The sequence below is a fragment of the Panicum virgatum genome, chromosome 9K, assembly GCF_016808335.1.
Source record: "Panicum virgatum strain AP13 chromosome 9K, P.virgatum_v5, whole genome shotgun sequence".
In the NCBI taxonomy this organism is placed as follows: Eukaryota; Viridiplantae; Streptophyta; class Magnoliopsida; order Poales; family Poaceae; genus Panicum; species Panicum virgatum.
This window is the reverse complement of record NC_053144.1, coordinates 12,289,776-12,309,082: the sequence shown is the minus strand read 5'-3', so window position 1 is coordinate 12,309,082 and position 19,307 is coordinate 12,289,776. Positions and strand designations below refer to the sequence as shown.

At 47.4% G+C, this 19,307-nt stretch overlaps 1 protein-coding gene, 1 long non-coding RNA gene and 4 other non-coding genes across 6 annotated transcripts; 1 reads left to right on the top strand and 5 right to left on the bottom strand.

Moving 5' to 3' along the window:
• Positions 1–1,734: 1,734 nt before the first annotated feature.
• LOC120653065 lies at positions 1,735–1,873 on the bottom strand. The gene has a single exon (XR_005666755.1). It is a non-coding gene; the product is annotated as a small nucleolar RNA Z247 (small nucleolar RNA).
• Positions 1,874–4,169: 2,296 nt separating this feature from the next.
• LOC120648362 lies at positions 4,170–10,681 on the bottom strand. The gene is made up of 3 exons (XR_005664930.1): positions 6,274–10,681; positions 4,824–6,192; positions 4,170–4,607 (listed from the first exon to the last, which is right to left on the bottom strand). It is a non-coding gene; the product is annotated as an uncharacterized LOC120648362 (long non-coding RNA).
• Positions 8,420–8,511, bottom strand: LOC120653108. The gene has a single exon (XR_005666792.1). It is a non-coding gene; the product is annotated as a small nucleolar RNA snoR126 (small nucleolar RNA).
• Positions 8,594–8,687, bottom strand: LOC120653106. Its single transcript, XR_005666790.1, has one exon. It is a non-coding gene; the product is annotated as a small nucleolar RNA snoR126 (small nucleolar RNA).
• LOC120653107 lies at positions 8,985–9,083 on the bottom strand. The gene has a single exon (XR_005666791.1). It is a non-coding gene; the product is annotated as a small nucleolar RNA snoR126 (small nucleolar RNA).
• A 3,382-nt stretch (positions 10,682–14,063) lies between the features above and the next one.
• Positions 14,064–14,960, top strand: LOC120648361 (rabphilin-3A-like). The gene has a single exon (XM_039925126.1). It carries the CDS (start codon positions 14,293–14,295, stop codon positions 14,776–14,778), a length of 486 nt encoding a protein of 161 aa, XP_039781060.1. The 5' UTR covers positions 14,064–14,292; the 3' UTR covers positions 14,779–14,960.
• The last annotated feature ends 4,347 nt before the right edge of the window (positions 14,961–19,307 follow it).

Sequence of the window (19,307 nt, the reverse complement as noted above, 5' to 3'; positions counted from 1 at the left end):
CTGGGCAGCTGGTCAGAGGCATTATTTGATAGGACATTGTGCTCGTTGTCATGCATCTGTGTACTACCTGAACCAATAGGAAGAAAGAGATCGGAGGGCAGGAGAAAAAGTTCAGAACGGAGGCGAGCCCCAGCATTTGGGTTCAGTCTTGAAAAGGGAAAAATGCTTTCATCGAACACTACATCTCGTGAGATATATATATATGGCCAGATGATATGTCTAAGCATTTAAAACCCTTATGAAGATTGCTATACCCCAGAAAGGCACACTGTTTCGACCGAAACTCAAGCTTGTGAGAGTTATACGGGCGCAAATTGGGCCAACAAGCACAACCAAAGACCCTAAGCGAGCTATAGTCAGTTTTCATTTGGAAGAGACGTTCCAGAGGAGTGGAATGATCTATGACTTTGCTCGGGGTTCTATTGATCAGGTAGGTAGCAGCCATGAAAGCTTGATCCCAATACTTGAGGGGCATAGAGGATTGTGCTAAGAGGGAGAGACCTACTTCCACGATGTGCCTATGTTTTCTTTCAGCGGCACCATTCTGTTGGTGAGTGTGTGGGCACGAGACAAGATGAGCAATCCCCACTTTTGTGAAGAAGGAATTTAATTTCTCATATCCCCCCCCCCAATCTGATTGGAGAGCAAGAATTTTTCTGTCGAATTGCCTTTCTACTAGAGCTTGAAATTCATGGAATCGTTGAAAGACTTCGGATTTATGTTTGAGGAGATAGATCCATGTGAATTTGCTATAATCATCAATGAAACTAACATAATATTTATAACGTCCAAAGGAATCACAAGCCGGTCCCCAAACATCTGAAAAAACAAGCTCTAGAGGAAAACTAGATCTACTCAAAGATTTTTGATAAGGTAACTGATGGCTCTTGGCCATTTGACAGGAATCACAAACTGATCCTAACTTAGACTCAGAGGAACAAGGCAATTTGTTCCTCTCGATAACTTGCTGAACAACTTGAAAAGCAGGATGCCCAAGCCGTTGATGCTATCTCTCCAGGGAAGGTTTGGTGGCACCAGAGACGTGAAGCACTTGTTTATTTTTGAGAGTGTTGGCCGGTAGAGGATAGAGGCCTCCCCTACATTTTCCTTCCAGAAGGGTTCTCTTCGTTGCTTGATCCTTGATAAGAAAGAAGTCAGGATGGAATTCTAGATAGGCTTTATTATCAACAACAAGTTTATGGACAGAAACAAGATTCTTTTTGGCTGTGGGAACATGAAGGACATTATTAAGGAACAGATTTCGTTCAGGAGTACGACAAATAACACGTCCAACATGTGCAATGTCCATACCTGCCCCACTTGCAGTGTGAATCTGGTCGCCGCCGGTGTACCGATCTCGGATCACCATCTTGTCAAGTCCCCCCGTCACATGATCAGTGGAGCCCGAGTCTGTGTACCAATTGGAATCAGCGCCGTAGCCGTGGGACGCAGTGTTGGCGCTTTTCTCCTCAGGGATGACAAAATCTTCATCGAACCTGTACCAGCAATCAACAGCAGAATGACCTTCTTTCTTGCAGACTTGGCACTTCACCTTGGGTCTGCCAGAGTTGTTGTAGCCGCCGCGACCTCGTCCACCAGAGCCGTTGCCGCGGCCACGATTGTTGTTGCCGCGACCGCCTGAGCCATTGCCGCGGCCACGGTTGTAGCCACCTCGACCTCGGGTGGCAGCGTTTGCTGATGGCGAGGTTGATCCGTGGAGTAGCTCCATGCGTTGCTCAAAAGCAAGAAGTTGGCTGTAGAGCTCGGTGACGCTGATAGGTTCAACACGTGCAAGGATAGCAGATACTACCGGGTTGAATTCGATGTCGAGGCCAGTGCAGATGTAGGAGACAAGTTCTTCATCATCGATGGGCTTGCCGGCAGCCGCCATCTCATCACCAAGAGCACGCATCTTCCCGACGTACTCATCGACGGATGTTGCTCCCTTCTTCGTGTTCGCCAGTGCGATGCCAGTGTTCACCACACGTGCCCGAGTTTGGGATGCAATCAGCTCCTCCAAGGTTTTGCACAAGTCTGCTGCGGTTACACAGCTGGCGACTTGTTTCAGAACATCGCGTGATAGCGACGCGACGAGGTAGCTGAAGACTTGCTGGTCATAGGCCAGCCAGATCGTGTATCCTGGATTTGGCACCTTTTGCTTGCCGTCTGGTCCTCCATCAATTTCCTTGGCAGGAGCGGGAGAAGATCCATCGATATATTGCACAAGCTGTGCGCCGCGGATGGCAGGAAGAACCTGCAGCTTCCAAAGAGCATAGTTGGACTTGGAAAGCTTCTCAGTCACGGGATGACCGAAAGTAGATGGGAGGACGGCGCTGGTGGTGGAGCTCGACATGGATGAACTTTGATTAGAGGATGGCTCTGATTACCATGTGAAAATTTTGGGAAGCGTTGAACCTCCCGTAGGAGGCCGCACCTTTGTTAAGTAGGCAAGGAAACGCCCCTTGCGTGGCTTACAAGATATACATCCAAATCTGTTAAAGGTTGAGATAGACTACAACTACTTGACCGGATTACAACAGCTCGTACAACAAACTACATCTTCTAAAACCTATATCTCAACCATAACAGATTTGATGTTGGTTGTTACAAATAAGACATCGTACATGTTAACAACAACCACCGCCCGAACCTACCAACCTGGGCTCCCGAAGCAACAAACTGCCACGGCAAAATGTGTGCTCCAGCTTTCAAGAGGATCGAGCGGAGAGCCACTGGTCCATCTCTCTCTGTAGGACCATCCGCGCCGCGCCTCCGCTTCCGTCCCCGCCCGGCGCGGCTCACGGCGAGCGTTCCCCTGGACGGCCTGGAGTGAATAGCCCCTGCCACCCGCGTGCCCCCAGCCATTTCGCCCGCCCGCGCGCCCGTTCCCGGTCGCGGCAGCAGCGGCACGGGCGCGAAACTGCCCGCGCCGCGCGGCGGGCAATGAATGAAGCCGGGGGTTGGGGTGGCCTTGAAAAGCGTCACCTCTACCTCGTGACCGCCCGGCAGCGGCAGCGGATGGGGATGCCATGGCATGGCATGGCCCTGCGCCCCCTGTGCGCTGCCAAAGCGGCGGCCGTACTTTGCCTCCGCCGGCCCGGCCGGACCCATGCCCGTTGTTCGCGCACAGCGCCGGGCTGTAGCGTATCTCTCGAGTAGGATGCGTCGTGATTGCTTCGCGACCCCCCTCCCCTAGCCCACCAGGCGGGCAGGCAACGCCCCAAAGCTAAGCTACTATACTGCTCCTGCTGCTCCTGCTGTTGCTGTGGCGATTACTCCTCGGTCCTCTCTTCGATTCATTGAGAGAGGCCTACTAATAAACGCGTTGCATTTAGAGCAAACGGTGGTGGCTAGTAGGGGTACCTGGAGATCTCCCATCATCCTATCCCCAGCATCTTATCTTGAAAGGCCAAGTTAGCCTTCTCCACGAGTACACAAAGTCTACGAGCTCTTCTTTAACATGTCTGCATTTACGGTCACACAAGGGCAACGACGGACGCGCACTACCACCAGACATGCACACACCATACTCGTGCACCTGCACTCCTGCAGGCACATCCTACACACGCCTCACTTTTAAGTAAACCACGTTCGCGCCCAAGAAAGCATCTCTACATACATGCATGTATGCTTTTTTTATAAATATATGGGAATATTTGTCTTTTACCATCTAATAAAGCAGCCACTCGAGCTCCATCCTCACCCTCTCCAGGGAGAGGACCAGAGTCATTGCCCCAGTTTACGGCGTGTGAGCGTCACATCTCCCCTCAAGCGTCCTGCGCCCGTCACATGCTCCGAGCCCGGCCATTTACTCTCCTCATAGTAGTAGTAGTATTTACCTGCAAGGATACAAAAGAGGGGCTACTTACTGAAGCAGAAGTACCACCGGTACTCGCTCATAGAAATTACTCATGCGCACGTACCCGCCCTGTTCACAGTTACTGACTGGCCCCCAGCCCTCTCGCCCTTATTACCCACACGTAATTGCTCCAATCAATCCACCTCATTACCTCACAACAGTGATGCAGGTAGTACTTCTAGGGTGTCTTTAGGGTGTCTTTAGATCCCACAAATTTTCCAAACTTTCCATCACATCGAAACATTAAATATAGCAAATGACCCATACATAGAGTACTAAATATAGATAAATAAAAAAACTAATTGCATAGTTTTGATGTACGTTGCGAGATAAATCTTTTGAGCTTAGTTAGGTTATGGTAGGACAATATTTACCACAAACAAACGAAAAGTGCTACAATATCCACTGTGATTTTTTCTCCCGCATTTTCAAGGATCTAAACACACCCCTAGACTACCAATCACAACCTTTTCCCTTGATTACTAAGATTCAAGCGAGTACCACACAGCACAGCACATCAACCGGCTCACATGCACCAATGGCCTCGCAAGAAAGCCCAAGCCATTTCAAAAGGCAGTGCCGTAGCCTTGGTAGGGCCGTCCATCCGGTTGGATTTGATCATGGTACTACCACCCTTGGATGGAGATTGAGATCCTGCTTTAACAACTCACTGCCACACCGGCCGTGGTACTCGCCAGCGGTCATAAAAAAACCCTAGGAAACATTTGCGGAGGCATTGGCTCAAAACCTGAAAAATCTCACGAAAAGAAATCTTTCAGAAAACTTGCCTGAAGGCCAAAAGAATCGATGAAAGAAAGGACTGGTGCTATTTAAGGGCCATCCCCTAGTCCCCCAAAGAGCCACCACGCATACCCTGCCTGTGCCTCCCACCAGAAAAGCACACCCATCTTCTCTTTTTTTTTTGAAAGCACCAAAAGTACTAGTAAATCATGTAAGAACTCACCTACGCTAACCGCGCGCTCAACACAAATAGGCTGCCAAAAAATTCGAAGACACCCAAGCCGTCCCAGACTGGAATCGAACTCGGGTGGGCACGCTCCGCACCGGGAGCGGTACCACCGCGCTACGAGCGCGTTCGCCACACCCACCTTCTCTCTCCCTCCTCCATCCTCAAAAACCAACCAGGCTGTTGTCTGTCCCCAACGATGCGCACTACTTCCACCCTTGTTCCACTCTCCCACATCAGCTTGAATGAGCCTCCTCCCCTCCTCCAAATGAGTGCCATCGAGTTCCGTTCTGCTGGTGCTGGGGCCATGGAGCTCGGAGAAGTGATGGGGCTGCAGCGAGGCATCGCCAGCGCCGCGCCGTCGCCCAGGGAGGGCGACCTGGGTCTCCTCAAGCAAGCAGGCCTCGCACAGGCAGCAGCTGCAGCGGCTTCCCACCCCTCGCCCTTCCTTGACGAGCAGAAGATGCTCAGATTCTCCAAGGCTGCTCAGGCATTGCCCTCAGGTGCGTACGCCTCTTCAGCAACCGAGCCTTCCTTCTTGTCCATTCCTCCTTCGTTTCGTAAGCTGCATAGAACAAAGATGTTATAGGCTGCATGTTCTCGGATGGATATGTTCTCTGCAAATCGTGATAGAGAGAAGTATTGCCATTTTCTCTCTCTCCCTGTTGCAATGTTCAAAAGAAAAGCAAAAGTCAAAAGGAGAACAGAGGTGCAGCATTCATGGAACTTGATGAGCTCTCATGAATGCTATGGAGGGGCCTAGCCTAGCGGCCATAGGAATTTGCACAGCACTACACCGCTCACTTGGCCCCTCCCTCACCGGCCAAGGCTGCCTGTAACATTTCATCTGCTTTTTCGCCTTTACACTTTTGTCTTGGCACTCCCTTCACCATGCACGTCTCTGGAGATAAGGTTGCTGCTCGCTTCAGCATTTCAGGTTTCGTCAGATTAAATATTCTCCTTGTTTCATCATCATCTAGGCTTGGATCTTGGAAGGCCAAATGAGCAGGCTTTCCTGCTATCCAGGACCAAGAGGCCCTTTACTCCCTCCCAGTGGATGGAGCTGGAGCACCAGGCTCTCATATACAAGTATCTCCATGCAAAGGCCCCAATACCTTCCAGCCTGCTCATTTCAATCAGTAAAAGCTTCAGGTCATCCAATAGAGGTATGCATATTCTGAAACAGAAAGTTACATTTTCTTACTAAGTACTTGAAAACTATAACACTTTCAATGAACCAAGACAGAGCAAGAGTACTTTGCACAAATCGGTACTTTTGCAGTGCATGTTGAATAAAATATTGGAACTGTGATAATATCTGAAACTATCAACCATACTGTTGCTGCACCAGAATACTGTCATTAATCTGTACACAAACAAGTCATTATGTCATAAAGGATAACCACATTAATTTTCTCGATATAAATGGAATCAGAGCTTGACATACTTCTCCAATGCAGTGAGCTGGACACCTCTTTATCAAGGGAACACCAATGCAGACTCTGATCCAGAACCTGGAAGATGCCGTCGAACAGATGGCAAGAAATGGCGATGCTCCAAGGAGGCAATGGCTGATCACAAGTACTGTGAGCGGCACATCAACAGAAATCGTCATCGTTCAAGAAAGCCTGTGGAAAACCAACCTAAAAAGACCGCCAAAGAGGCGCCTGCTGCTGCTGCTGGCTCGTTGCCATGTGCTGTGTCACAGGGTAGTTTGAAGAAGGCAAAAGTTAACGACTCGAAGCCAGGCACTGTCAGCTATTGGACAGATAGTTTAAACAGGTAAACGTCCTCACTCATCCTTGTATGAAGCAGAACTACTTAGTTATTACTTGTGCATCATATTAATAGAACTTTTAATATTTCAGATTCATTTTCGCAAGAGAGAACAACAGTGACTGGTTTAGAAAAAGTAGCTAAAATGAATAAAAAGTGTCAAAAATGTCATACTCTGAAACATAATGTTATAACTTTACAATTATGTTGTTTTATTATGCACTAGGCAGTCATAATAATGTTCATTTGAACCTTTTGCAGGACAATGTTGAGCAAAGAGAAAGCAAACCAGCCAACAGAAGACAACAGTGCTCCACTGCTAAATTCTACAAATCGACAACCCACCTTGTCCCTGCTCTCTCAACTGAAGCAGCATAATAAACCAGATAAGTTCAACCCTGCAGTGCATAGTGAGTCAATCTCCTCAGATACAATATTGAAAGCCTGGGAAAGCAGAAATCAGCCAAGCCATAAGAGCATTTCCACCACACAGCTGCATGATGCTGAATCCCTCCAGTCAGTTCTTCAAAACTTCAGCCTGGCAAAGAATGAGAACACCGATTCTAAGAAAAACAAATATTCTGATTCCATGCTAGTTTCAGCAACTTTCTACCACTCCACTGAAGGTCCACAGACAACCTGCCTTACACCTAACATGACACAAGTGCAGGCCGATTGCATCTCAAGTTCTTGGGAGCTGCCTCAAGGTGGACCTCTGGGCGAGATCTTAACAAACTCCAAGAATAATGACGACTCAAACAAAAAGTGTGAATCTAGGTCATATGGTTGGTTATTGAATCTTGACCATTCACCATGATTCCTCAATTTATGAAGAGCTTGACATAGATATCTCACCATGAAAGCGACTCAGAAACAAAGGTTGAGATGACCTTGATATTTGTCCCATGCATGCTCGCTATTTTTTTACTTTCGTTTTGTAGTATTCAGCTAGTTGAATTATCTGTAATTCTGAATCTGGCTGTATCTTAAACTAGTTTTGTGACAGATTATATCCTGCTGGACTAGTAAGCTGCTTAGTGGTTCGACTTACAGAGGAAGCTTCAGATATTCATTGAGAAAACTTGAAGAAACAGCTCTAATTTGAAAAGTTCAGGAGGACCACTGAACTTCCCGCACATTTTTCACATAAATCAATAAACTATTACATTAAAACGATGAAGTTACCTTCTCAAGAGCACCATAGGATTAGAGAGATGTAACAGAGTACCAGTGGTTGGAAACCCTAACCCACAGTCATCTGCAACCACATAGTCATTCATTTCGTAATAACTTGACAAGGTATTTGATAACTTTTAGATCACATGTTTCAAGACCAATCATGCAGGGTTCTAAACAAGTTCTTTACGACAGATAGTCCCAACATATAAATTCATGTATGGCAATTCAATGCTAGAAAGAGATTGCTTTCCATTAGCTATTTTGCTCGTACTAATCTGATAATTCAGAACAGCGATGATAGTATTTATCACCATGATGACGTGACAATAACACAAGACTGGCAAAATGGATCAGAACAATCAACTCCGGTTCAGAAGATTCAAACATTCATTTTGGCATAACGGATTTTTTTTGCAGTGCCATACACCATCCAGAACAGTGCGATAAATTGGACGAGAGCAACTACTCCGGTTTGAACTATCTAAAAAACAGAAGAAACAAGCATCCAATAGCATCATTTGATAGACAAATTGTCACCATACGTGAACCAGTAAAACAAAATTGAGCCCGAGTTCGGAGTGGATACACCATGGACAACAAATAAGGATCATACTACTCACACAGTGAATAAAGGTGCACTGGCTCAGACACGCACAGAGCTCATCAAACTTTGGTCCTTGAACAATCAAGTCTCAGCATCGAGAAATGTATGTTCTTGTCATCATAGCCGCGCAAAAAAAAACACGGATCATGAGGAAAACATAACAAGAAGATAACTAAGGAACAGTGAATAAGGAAAGCATGCATTTGCACTGGCTCAGACACGCACAAAGGTCATCAAAGTTTTGGTCCTTGAACATATCAAGTATCAGGATCGAGAAACGTATGTTTTTGTCATCCCAGCCATGCAAGAACAGCCAAAGACACCACCAAGGAATCCAAGCTGACACACAGAAAAGGAAGAGGATATCTGTCTCCTTGCCATTTAGCCTGTCAGTTAGAAATACAAGGCTATTTGCACCCTGAATTACCCATCCAATGACCAAACTAATACATAAGTACGAAATCCTCAGACGAGCGCACAGAACACAAAAATCAGACACCAAATTGCCTCTGCCAATAATCAGCACATGACCAGGAATAAAGATAAGAGATAAAACAAAAAATAGAAACATCTTGAGAAAGAATGGACGCTGCACTGCATCGGCTCAGACACGCACAAATAAGGTCATCACGATTTGTTGGTCCTTAAATGGCATTAAGAATCAGAATCAACAAAATATCTTTCTGTCGTCACAGCCACGCAGCAGCAACCGCAGATGCTGACCACCAAATCCCAAATAACATTGAGGGAAGAAATTGAATGTTCGAGGGTGCGTAACCAGAAGCCCATTGTTTGGTCGGGCTGCGGCTATTAGAACCCCAAATTAATCTGGGAGCGATTCGATGAAGAACGCCATGGCTATCGAATCTGGAAGGCACAACTCGCGGAAACGACCAAGCTCCCATGAATAAATCGGCGACGCAAATAATTAGGCGAAGCAACTGGAGTGAAAGAAAAGAGAAAACGATCGATTACACGACGAACTGAGATCAAACTCCCAGTAATATGTAGAGATGACGGCGGAGCTCAAAATCCCAGCAAGGTGGAGGGCGTTGGGCGAGATTCAGCCGCCGACATGCGCCTAGTGGAGTGGATTTAAGCGAGAGATTTGGGGATCTAGGGTTTGCATTTTGCAACGGCCACAGGACCCGGATGCCATCCAGAAGCTTCTGAAACTTGAACCTAACTGCGTTCCCATTTTTTGGGCCTTTTGAATTCGAACTTGGGCCGTCAACACATCCGGCCCAAAGCTAGACGATTCCTGCGAGTCAAAATATGTCGAAATTTTTCGGCATAATAATTTTTGTATTTAGAAAGATTTTGCGTACCCAATTAGCTCCCTGGTATGAATTAGCCTACGCAGGTGTGCATCTACGAGGCCTCAATATAGCATGGACAGGATGAAGTCAAGCGATGGACGTGTTTCAGGATCTGACGTGCGCGCAGGCAGCTACAAGCTTCAGATTCTGTCGACCGTATCGGGCAGCTGGGTGCTCGGAGCAGGATCAGCCCAAGTTTCTGCACTCATGATCATGATTCATGACAGAAACAGACGCTGCAAAAAAAACATATCCAGATTCTCAGACACAGGAAAAGCAGAGCCTTTAAAAACCGAAGAATACTAAAATCTGAACAAACTCCTTGGACAATCCAAAGCAGTTGGCAATTATCATATTGCCACTCTCCAGGACCAGGAGAGAAGTGGCCACCGACTCAGAGCATCCGCAGTAGAAAAAGACTACCAACTTCACAGATCATACAATTGGGCAATTCAATCCCACAGACATACGCGACACTGTGAGGAGAAACGGCACAGCTAGATCCCAACCACGGTGCTCGATGCAAAGGTCTTAGAACAAAACACACCAAGATAAGCCACAAGCGCCCAGAACATTCACATAATCTGATGAAGAAACACGCGAGGAGAAGCGAAAGCGAGAGACGCATGTGCGAGGCGCGTATAACCAAAGGAGCCCACCTCATCACCGGGCGCGGGCTATGTAAACCTCGGATCGATCTGGGAGCGCCGGGGGCACGCGAGCCGCGGCCGTCGAATCTGGAAACGCGCGGCTCGTGGATGTGACCCAACTCCCCTTCAACGAAATCTTCACCCAAAAAAAGAAAGGGGGGAGGAACGATCGAGAAAACTTGGAGCGAAACAAAACGGGAATGGGGGCAAACAGAACTGCAGGTAAATTTCAGGATCGGAATTAGGCAAAGGGATCGAGAGAGATCTGCCGATTTTGGAACCGATTCGAGGATGCAACGGAGATCGCATGCGGATCTAGGTGGTGGATTAGACTGGGTCTTGCCTGCCTCTGCCTGCCTTGCCTGTGTTATATAGCCATCCGTCCACCTGGCATCGCGAGGAGAATGGGGGCGTCGTGACGTCATGCCATCTCAACAGATTGTTTCTGATGCACTATGGGCTTTAAACGGGCCGACAAGGCCGCGGCCCTTCATTCGATCATTTCTGTTCGGCCCAAGAAGACCCTAGCCCGCTTAGTAACGGGGACCTTTGTCTCACAAATTCATGCGAAACCAAGCGTTTGATGAAGCCCCCCCCTCAAGATTGAAATGTTTTAAAAAATTTGCTTTAAAGTATTGAAGGACACATGTCGATCAATACCCTTGAGCCTTGACCTTGAGTGAGAGCCACCTGGACTAAAAGGCAGCAACCTGCAATGCTGTTCTTCTCAATTCTCATGTTAGGAACATGTCATACGCGAGATCGCCAAGATGGTGACAGGCACGGCCGCGAAAAAAAAAATGATGGCAGCCGCTACAAAACCCATGGCTTTAAATTTGCCCAAAAAGTATTGGAATGGACATGTCCAACAATGCTTTGAAAGCGGCCTGCTGGATCATTCGGCAAACCATAAACATGCCTTTCTTCTCGTGTTACGAACACATCATCCTTGCAGTGATGGTAAATGAAACTTACGAGGGCAAACTGGATTTGAATGTGCACTTGCGGTAACCAGATTGAAAAAAAGAAATCAACATTAACCTGCACAAGTTTCGTCAGCTGAGGAGAGCAAGGTAAGCAGAATTCCAGCCTGGAGATTTTCTCCAAGGAGCAGGCAACGTGCACAAATGGCTCGTAAAAGTTCTTGAATTGTTTGCCAGATTAGATATCTTCGAGTGAGATTAGTTTGTTTGACACAATTTCCAGGCAACGTGCGACCTGAATTTCGTTTCTTGCAACCAGCACACCTGAACAGTCACTTTCAGCTAAACCTTGCCGTGCGACCTGAGATTAGTTGACAGAAAGATGTGTGCGCATTTGCAATCTGAATTCCTCATTGCACCTTGACAAGAGATCATAATAAACTCCTAATTCATAGTGGATAACATTTCTTCAAACAAAATTCTCAAACATGTAATGCATTTCAACCTTGCCGTGTCCTAATTCTGATCTTTTGGAGACTCTTCCCCTTTTTTCAACACATTTGTATTAGCATCGTGTTGAATGTTTCCTTTATGTCCCTTTTAAAATACCACTAAGCTTATATTGTGTAGCTCCCGAAGCTGCATTATTTGGATTTCCTATATTTTGGAAGGGCTTGAATAGTTTACAGAATTTGTGAAGGTTCACCTTGAGAAAAGAAAAAATCAAGAACAAAAGTAAATGTTGTGTAGAAGTTAAAACAAAAACGGAAATAGAGTGCAGGAACCTGCTAAGAGTTTGCAATCGACAACATATTACTTCATCCATTCCAAATTATAATTCGTTTGACTTTTTTGACATCAAATTTGACCACTTGTCTTATTCAAAAATTTGTGCAAATATCACTTCTTTTGTTGTGGCTTGCTTTATTAATAAAAGTTCTTTAGTAATGACTTAAATTTGATTATATTTGTACAGACTTTTTGAATAAAACGAGTGGTCAAACTTGAAGTTAGAAAAGTCAAATAAATTATAATTTGAAAGTTCTTTATGTTATGAGCATCGCGATCTCAATCCATTTGGCAACATGGCTTGAAATTCCTCTTGGATACTCCTAACCATCCTACTTGATAAATGATACTAGTAATTAATTGTTGTTGGTGCATACAACTTCAAAAGTAGTTTTGAAAGCTAACTGGCCTTGTCACTGAAGATGGCACCTTTTCTTATGGCCCTTTGTTTCCCCTTAAAAGGTTTCATTAGTTTTGTGTCGTACGCTGGTTCCTGTCTCGTTTACTGTATGCGTGGTACAGTTGTGCCATTTCTGAAGCCCGAACCATCTTGTAATGCTACATGATTTTTTTTTCTCTCTCGAAAACATAGGGGAGCTGTGCTTTTTTGTATTGAGATAGAAGAAAAACAGTTTCAAGTTACACTTCGCCTCATGACTTCGTGCGTTGGCCCACCTTCTCCTAAATTACTAAATAAAAGTTCGGGCCAAGGGACACAACATAAAAGCAACTACTCACTAACTAATTTATTTTTAAAAAAAACTACTCACTAACTAAACAACCTAGCAAACTTCGTCCCTGGGCGATCAACCTATCAAGAGCGGCTTGCGCCTGCTCTACGTCTCCGCACTCGGAAACAACTCCTTCATGGCTTTGAAATACTTGGGTTGGAGCACAGATCGATAGTCTTCCTCGAACTTCTTCTTATCGGTGTAGGCAGCATTGCCATCTCGCCCATCCTCTGCATAAGCCAAACCTTCCCTCGCTTGGTGGCTGGCACCCGAGCCAAGCTCTGGGTTATAATGTGTAATTCCACATGATGTAGATGACGTTAACAAGACATCAAATTCTGGAAGCTGGCCACCTCCTCCGCTCTAAATTATAATTCGTTTAACTTTTTTTAACCAAAAGTTTGTCCACTCGTTTTATTCAAAAAAATTATGCAAACATATTCAAATTGAAGTAATTCTTGAAGAACTTTTACCAATAAAGCAAGCCATAACAAAGGAAATGAAATTTTCACAAATTTTTTAATAAAATGAGTGGTCAAATTTGAGATAAAAAATCAAACAAATTATAATTTGGAACGAAACGATTAGTCATAGAAGACATCAGGTGGAGCGGCTAAATGTTGCTACTGTAAGCTACCGCAAACGATGCGTCATTGTCAGAAAATAATTTTTAAGTTTGGAAATAAGCTTGGTTACAGAAAGTAGAAGGATTAAATTGTCCGGCCGAGCATGGGGTCAGCGTAAGTCGCATGCGCGCGATCTGCGATTAAATTGGGCATTGCTGCAGCTTTCAGCTCGGCCTGCGGTGCCGGTCCATCACTCGAGTCCTTGGCTATGTTCGCCATGGAAGTCGTGGCCCTAGCGTTCTGACTCTAGCGGTGTAACCTAGCGTCCAGGTCATGAGCATCAGAAGCTCCATTCTCAGGCGGCGGACAAGAGAGTTGAAAGGTCCCCGGCGACGGCGAGGCCGCCCGTGACACGCCGACGTGCCGTGGTAACCCCCGAACAGTTCGTGGAGCAACGCGACATGATGTATGGAGCGCAGGAAGATCCGTGCAGCCGCCAGCCGTTGCACGGGCGGATGCTGCAAGCAAGCGTGCCTGCCGCTGCCGGCCGCCGACCGGCGCGGTCTGTTAGCCACCATGTGTCCTTGCGGCCCCGATCAGATAAGCAAAAACCGCCGCGGTGCTTGCAAGAAAGCGACGGGCACCGGCCTGGTCAAGCCACCGCTTCTGAACGCCACCGCCATCACCGGACCAAGCCCTGCCCACCCTGCCTGCCTGCTTGGCTGCTTCTGCCTGTGGCCTTCTTCTGCTGCAGCAGGCGCTATAAAGCTCCAAGAAACTCGCCGCGTCTCTCACGGGTCGCGCAGGTCTCGGCACGGCGTCTCAACATAGCAGAGAGGTCGAGCTATTCACTCCGCTCTGCACTCCCTTGCAGACGTGTGTGAGCTAGCTTGGTCGAGCTCGAGGAGTTCCCGATCGACGACCACGGCATGGAGCCCGGAGCTGTGGCGGCGAGCAGGCCCGGCGGCGGCACGGTGGCCTTCTCGTGGGAGCAGGAGCCGGGGGTGTCCAAGCAGAAGCAGGGCCCGGCGGAGGCTGCCAGCAGGACGACGCCGGCGCCCGCCAAGAAGATGGCGCCGCCGCCGCCTGCGCACCGGCACCGGCTGCGCGTGCCGCCACCTCCAGGAGGGCCGGGCGCGCCGGCCGTCTCGCCGCCGCCCGGGAAGAGCGGCGGCGGGTCGAGGAGCCGCCGCGTCAGGCCGCGGGACGACCCGTTCCTCGCAGCCTACCTGGCGTGCACGGACAACAACGGCGGCGGCGGCGGCAGCAGCAGCAAGGGGGGCCGGAAGCTGCTTGGGTGGGCGGGTCTTGGGCTCGGCCTGCGTGGGTTCGGGCTCTCTTGCAAGAACTCGTGCGGGGCCGTGGAGTGCGTCGTCACACTGGCTAGAATCTCAGAACCCGATGACGAGGATTGAATCTTGGCTGTTTTTTTTTTCTTCCTCCCATTTCTGCGTTTCAATCATCATTTGTTTCAAAGGAGTCATAAAGCACTAGTAGAGTGGTAATGTTGAAATAGCACGCGGCGCTCTTATAGTGAAATTGTAAACTAAGCTGCCTTTATTAGACTTCTCTAAATACAAATGTCCAAGTTACATAATACATTGTAAACACTAGTTACATGATACATTCGGCAATGTTTTGCGCTTGAAAGAGGGCTCACATGAAACTGGAGGAGATGACGTGATTTTGCTAGGCTGGGGAGTTTAGGTGTTCAAGCAAGGTTTTTCTGACTCTGCTAGCTGCTATAAAATAATAAAACACACGTCTTCTTAAAATTTGCTCAAAAGCGCACGTGTCGAACAGTGCCCTGAGAGTGAGAGTGACATGGACCAAAAGGCAACCAGTTCTCCTAAACAGTGTTAGGAACACGTACATCATCCATGAGGTGGTGCCGACGGAAATTAAACCTGCGTGGGCCAACCGTATTTTGGATGTACGTTTGTGGTAATGGCCAAATTGACGAAGTTCTCCATTCCGGTCGATATGCGCAAATTTTGTCAAACCGAAGAGTCCCCGTCACGAGCAAATTCAGGAGAAATCCAGCCGTGGGGGATTTTAATTAATTTCTCCGAGGAGCAGGAGGCAACGTGCGTGATGAGAATCGTGAGCCACGTTAGCCATCTTGGAGCGAGACTCTTCTTGCCACCATTTCCAGGCAATAGCCATGGGACCTGATGAATTTCGCCTCCATTGATCACGCGCGGTACCCGGGCACAGTCACTTTCAGCTAAACAAACTAGCTGTGCTGAGTGAGAAAGCTGGAAGTCCTGCTTGCACACGTAATTTCTCCGATCCCATCAACATCATTCAGCAAAAGGTCGCCCTTGCCCTGACAAAACGAAAATATAACGGAATCCCAACCAAAAAAGTCAATGACCAACACCACACATGCGATTCGGTTTGCTAGAATTTGTTCATCTTTAAATTCTACTTAATTGTCATCACTCACAAACGGCCGGCATCATCTCTGATCGACCTGCCGAATTTAACGAGCACCCAGAGAAGTCATGGCTCCCGCGTACGGTTTGGACTTCCTGCCTCGTAATCTAGCGTTCCGGTCATGACATTTTGACACTCCCAGGCACACGCGTGCGTTAGCGAAGTACTGGCCGGCCAGGCCGGCCCTGCCATGCGTGCCACTTCACCGTCGGTGCTCGGTGGCCAGCAGATAGACACGCATGAAGCCGCACCGGACCTGGTTTTTTTCAGAGAATTTTGCAGATGGTTGTTTGCAGCAGCTCTGTGTGACGGAACCGCCGAATTAAAACTCTAATTAAGCGTAATGGCCGTCATTTGAACACATCAGGCCCATTAACTTAACGGCTTAATCTGGCGATCCTTTCTCAACCCACGGCACAATCGAAACAACACCGGTAGTCCCACACGAAGGTGAGCGCAGATGGTACAAGCACCACTCATTACTTGAAAATACAAGAATGATCACAACACGAAACATTTAGTTTTACAAACCGAATTCAAATACATAAATAATCTACAAGATTAACACTTACATAGACCTGACTGAAGTCGAATACAAAGATCCTACAACTACTCTAGCTTACATCAGTTCTGATCCACCCCGACCGGTCGGACCTGTTCACCCAACCGGTTGAACCGGTCGGCACCCCGCTGCCAACTCCACCGGTTCGACCGGTCCCACGGACCGGTCAGACCGGTCTACGCAAAACAGAAAGGCTGTACACTCAGCCCACAAGTGTACAACTCGACAGCGCCCTAACCTAAGGGTCCCGCTCCTCGACCTGCCACCCCTCTGCATCCCGGCGGATGAACTTGACACAACAGGGGCAGAAGTCGACGTCCGGATGTTCTGTAATAAAAGATGTGGCAACAAACACTGAGTATTCTAATACTCAGTAAGGCTTACCCGACCAGTGGGTATAACTTAGCCCACCTAACTAGACATGCAAGGCTTTTGACTGTTGGTTATTTTGCAGAAAAAACTTCTAAAATAAGTCCTTATTTTTCCACTTTTAGCACCAAATTTAATATACCACAATCATTAACTAGTATTTGCACCTGCTAAGCAAATCATGACAAACAGGGGATAATAATTTATGATAGTCAATTCCAAACATCACTTAAAATTCCATATAGCATTACTACGATGCGGTGCTGCGATCAAGGTGCTCATATCCGAGAGCGACTGACGGCGAATCGATCCAATTTAACCTTGCAAGGTGGACCTAACCAACACGGCACGCAAAAGCCCCGTCGGACCCCACGCACCAACCTTTCCCCTCCTCGCCTCGAACTACAGGAACCAGCCCAACGACATATGGTCAGCCGAGCTCAACGTGAGACCACCAAAAATAAACATATGCATCTCCATTCTTCGCGACTACTCGACTCGCCCCAAGAGTTGGGTGCGGGTTCCTGTACTTTCGAAACAAAGCAGTACTCGGCTTACCGGTTTCGACTACCTCATACTCCCGGTATGCGGTTAGTACTGTTCAAACTCAATCATAGGGCCAGACAACGAACGGTCCTTAACCGACACAGACGGGGCTAATTTTTCCCCGCCCGGTCTCCAAATTCTTTTTCTTTCTTACCTAATTCAATATTCCATATATTCAAAATAACTAAATACCCTATATCTCGCGATCGACCCGAAATCACTCGTCTTCTACCGAGTTCTATTAAGCATAGCATTTCTATCGTCCTCTACATACTAGTACAACTCGAGTGAACCTAGGGATCATGCAACTAGGGTTCCAACAAATCCCTAAACCTAATGCACAAGTAATAGCAACATAAATATAAGTGTCATAGTTTGAAATAAAAGGATGTGCACCGGGGCTTGCCATGCGCCTGCTGCTCAACACTGGGGTGAGTGGGGCCTTGGGCTGACTCCCCACGATCCTCTTGCTGCGGGGCTTGCCCCTGGGGCTCCTGTAGCTCTGCAACCACCTCGTATACGACCTCCTCTACCGCGGCTGCTATATGTATGCATAATGATATGAGAATGCATGCATGTGTTGCAATCTTAAAATAGCCAATGACTAGATGCAACCGCAAGTAATTTACACAAAAATTGCACTCCCTGCCCCATAACATTCCCCAAAAATACGGAGTATCCGGACGAATACCCGGAGTATCTGGACCCCCAAGTCCGGAGTTTCCGGGCCTATACCCGGAGTTTCCCCCGGAGTGTTCAAAAACCCGGAGTATCCGTGCTTATACCCGGAGTTTCGCCCGGAGTGTTCAAAAACCTGGAGTATCCGGGCTTATACCCGGAGTCTCCGGACCCGACATCATTTTCGCCCCAAAAACTGAAATCTTGATTTTGGCAAAACCAACACACCAAATTTGAAACCCTCTTGAATCCTAGTTCAAGGATGCATATAGAGATGATTGACCAAAGGAAACCACCTAGAACCTCCTAAAAAGATAGATCGGGGCGGCACAAGTTTGAATACCTAGGATGAGCTTTTCGTGCGCGAAGAACTTGAAACCGAGGGCACCACGAGAAGGAATACATGGGGAAGATGGCCCTCCATGCGGATTCGACGTCTCCTTGGTCTTGGGATCGATTCGGGGTGGGGGATTTGGAGTTTGGGATTTGGGGAAAGGGAGAACTTGTGAGGGAGAGGGAGGCCACGGTGAGGGAGTGAGAGGGAGAGGGAGTGGCGTGAGAGAGGGAGAGAGTGCTGGTGAGGGTGAGAGAAAAAACAGAGTATTTATTATATTTGTGGGACCCAGATGACTAAATTAGGCAAATAGAAACTCTACGCCCGGAGTATCCGGGCCAATGGCCGAAGTATCCGGGTGTTACAATCCTTCCCCCTAAAAGAAATCTCGTCCCGAGATTTAGGGTGAAAGTGTCAGTTTAAGAACAATGTAGAAAAAAAATCATGTACGGTGGTGAGTTTGGAGCAATTCCGGACATTTTGACTGAACAAACTCCTCCGTTTCCCAGGTAGCTTCTCGTTTGGAGTGATTGCTCCATTGGACTTTGTAGAAATGATTGGTTTGGTTGCGAGTGACCCGAGTCTTGTGATCCACAATTTTGATAGGATGCTCTGGATAAACAAGATCGGGCTCCAGTTGCAACTTTTCTATGTCAATCACCTTTTCTGGAACACGGAGGCATTTTCTAAGCTGAGAGACATGGAAAATATTATGAACCACGGATAATTGGGTAGGAAGTTACTGGCGATACGCTACCGGCCCACACCGCTCAATGATAGGAAAAGACCCGACATAGCGAGGGGCGAGCTTTCCCTTCACAACGAATCACTGGACACCTTTTATCGGAGATACCCGCAAGTAAACATGGTCTCCCACTTGGAAGGAGATAGCTTGCTGCTTTTTGTCCGCATAACTCTTTTGGCGGGTTTGAGCCGCTTTCAATTTTTTCTGTATGAGCTGAACTTACTCCTCAGCTTCCTGAACTATATCAGGCCCAAAGAAATTTCTCTCCCCA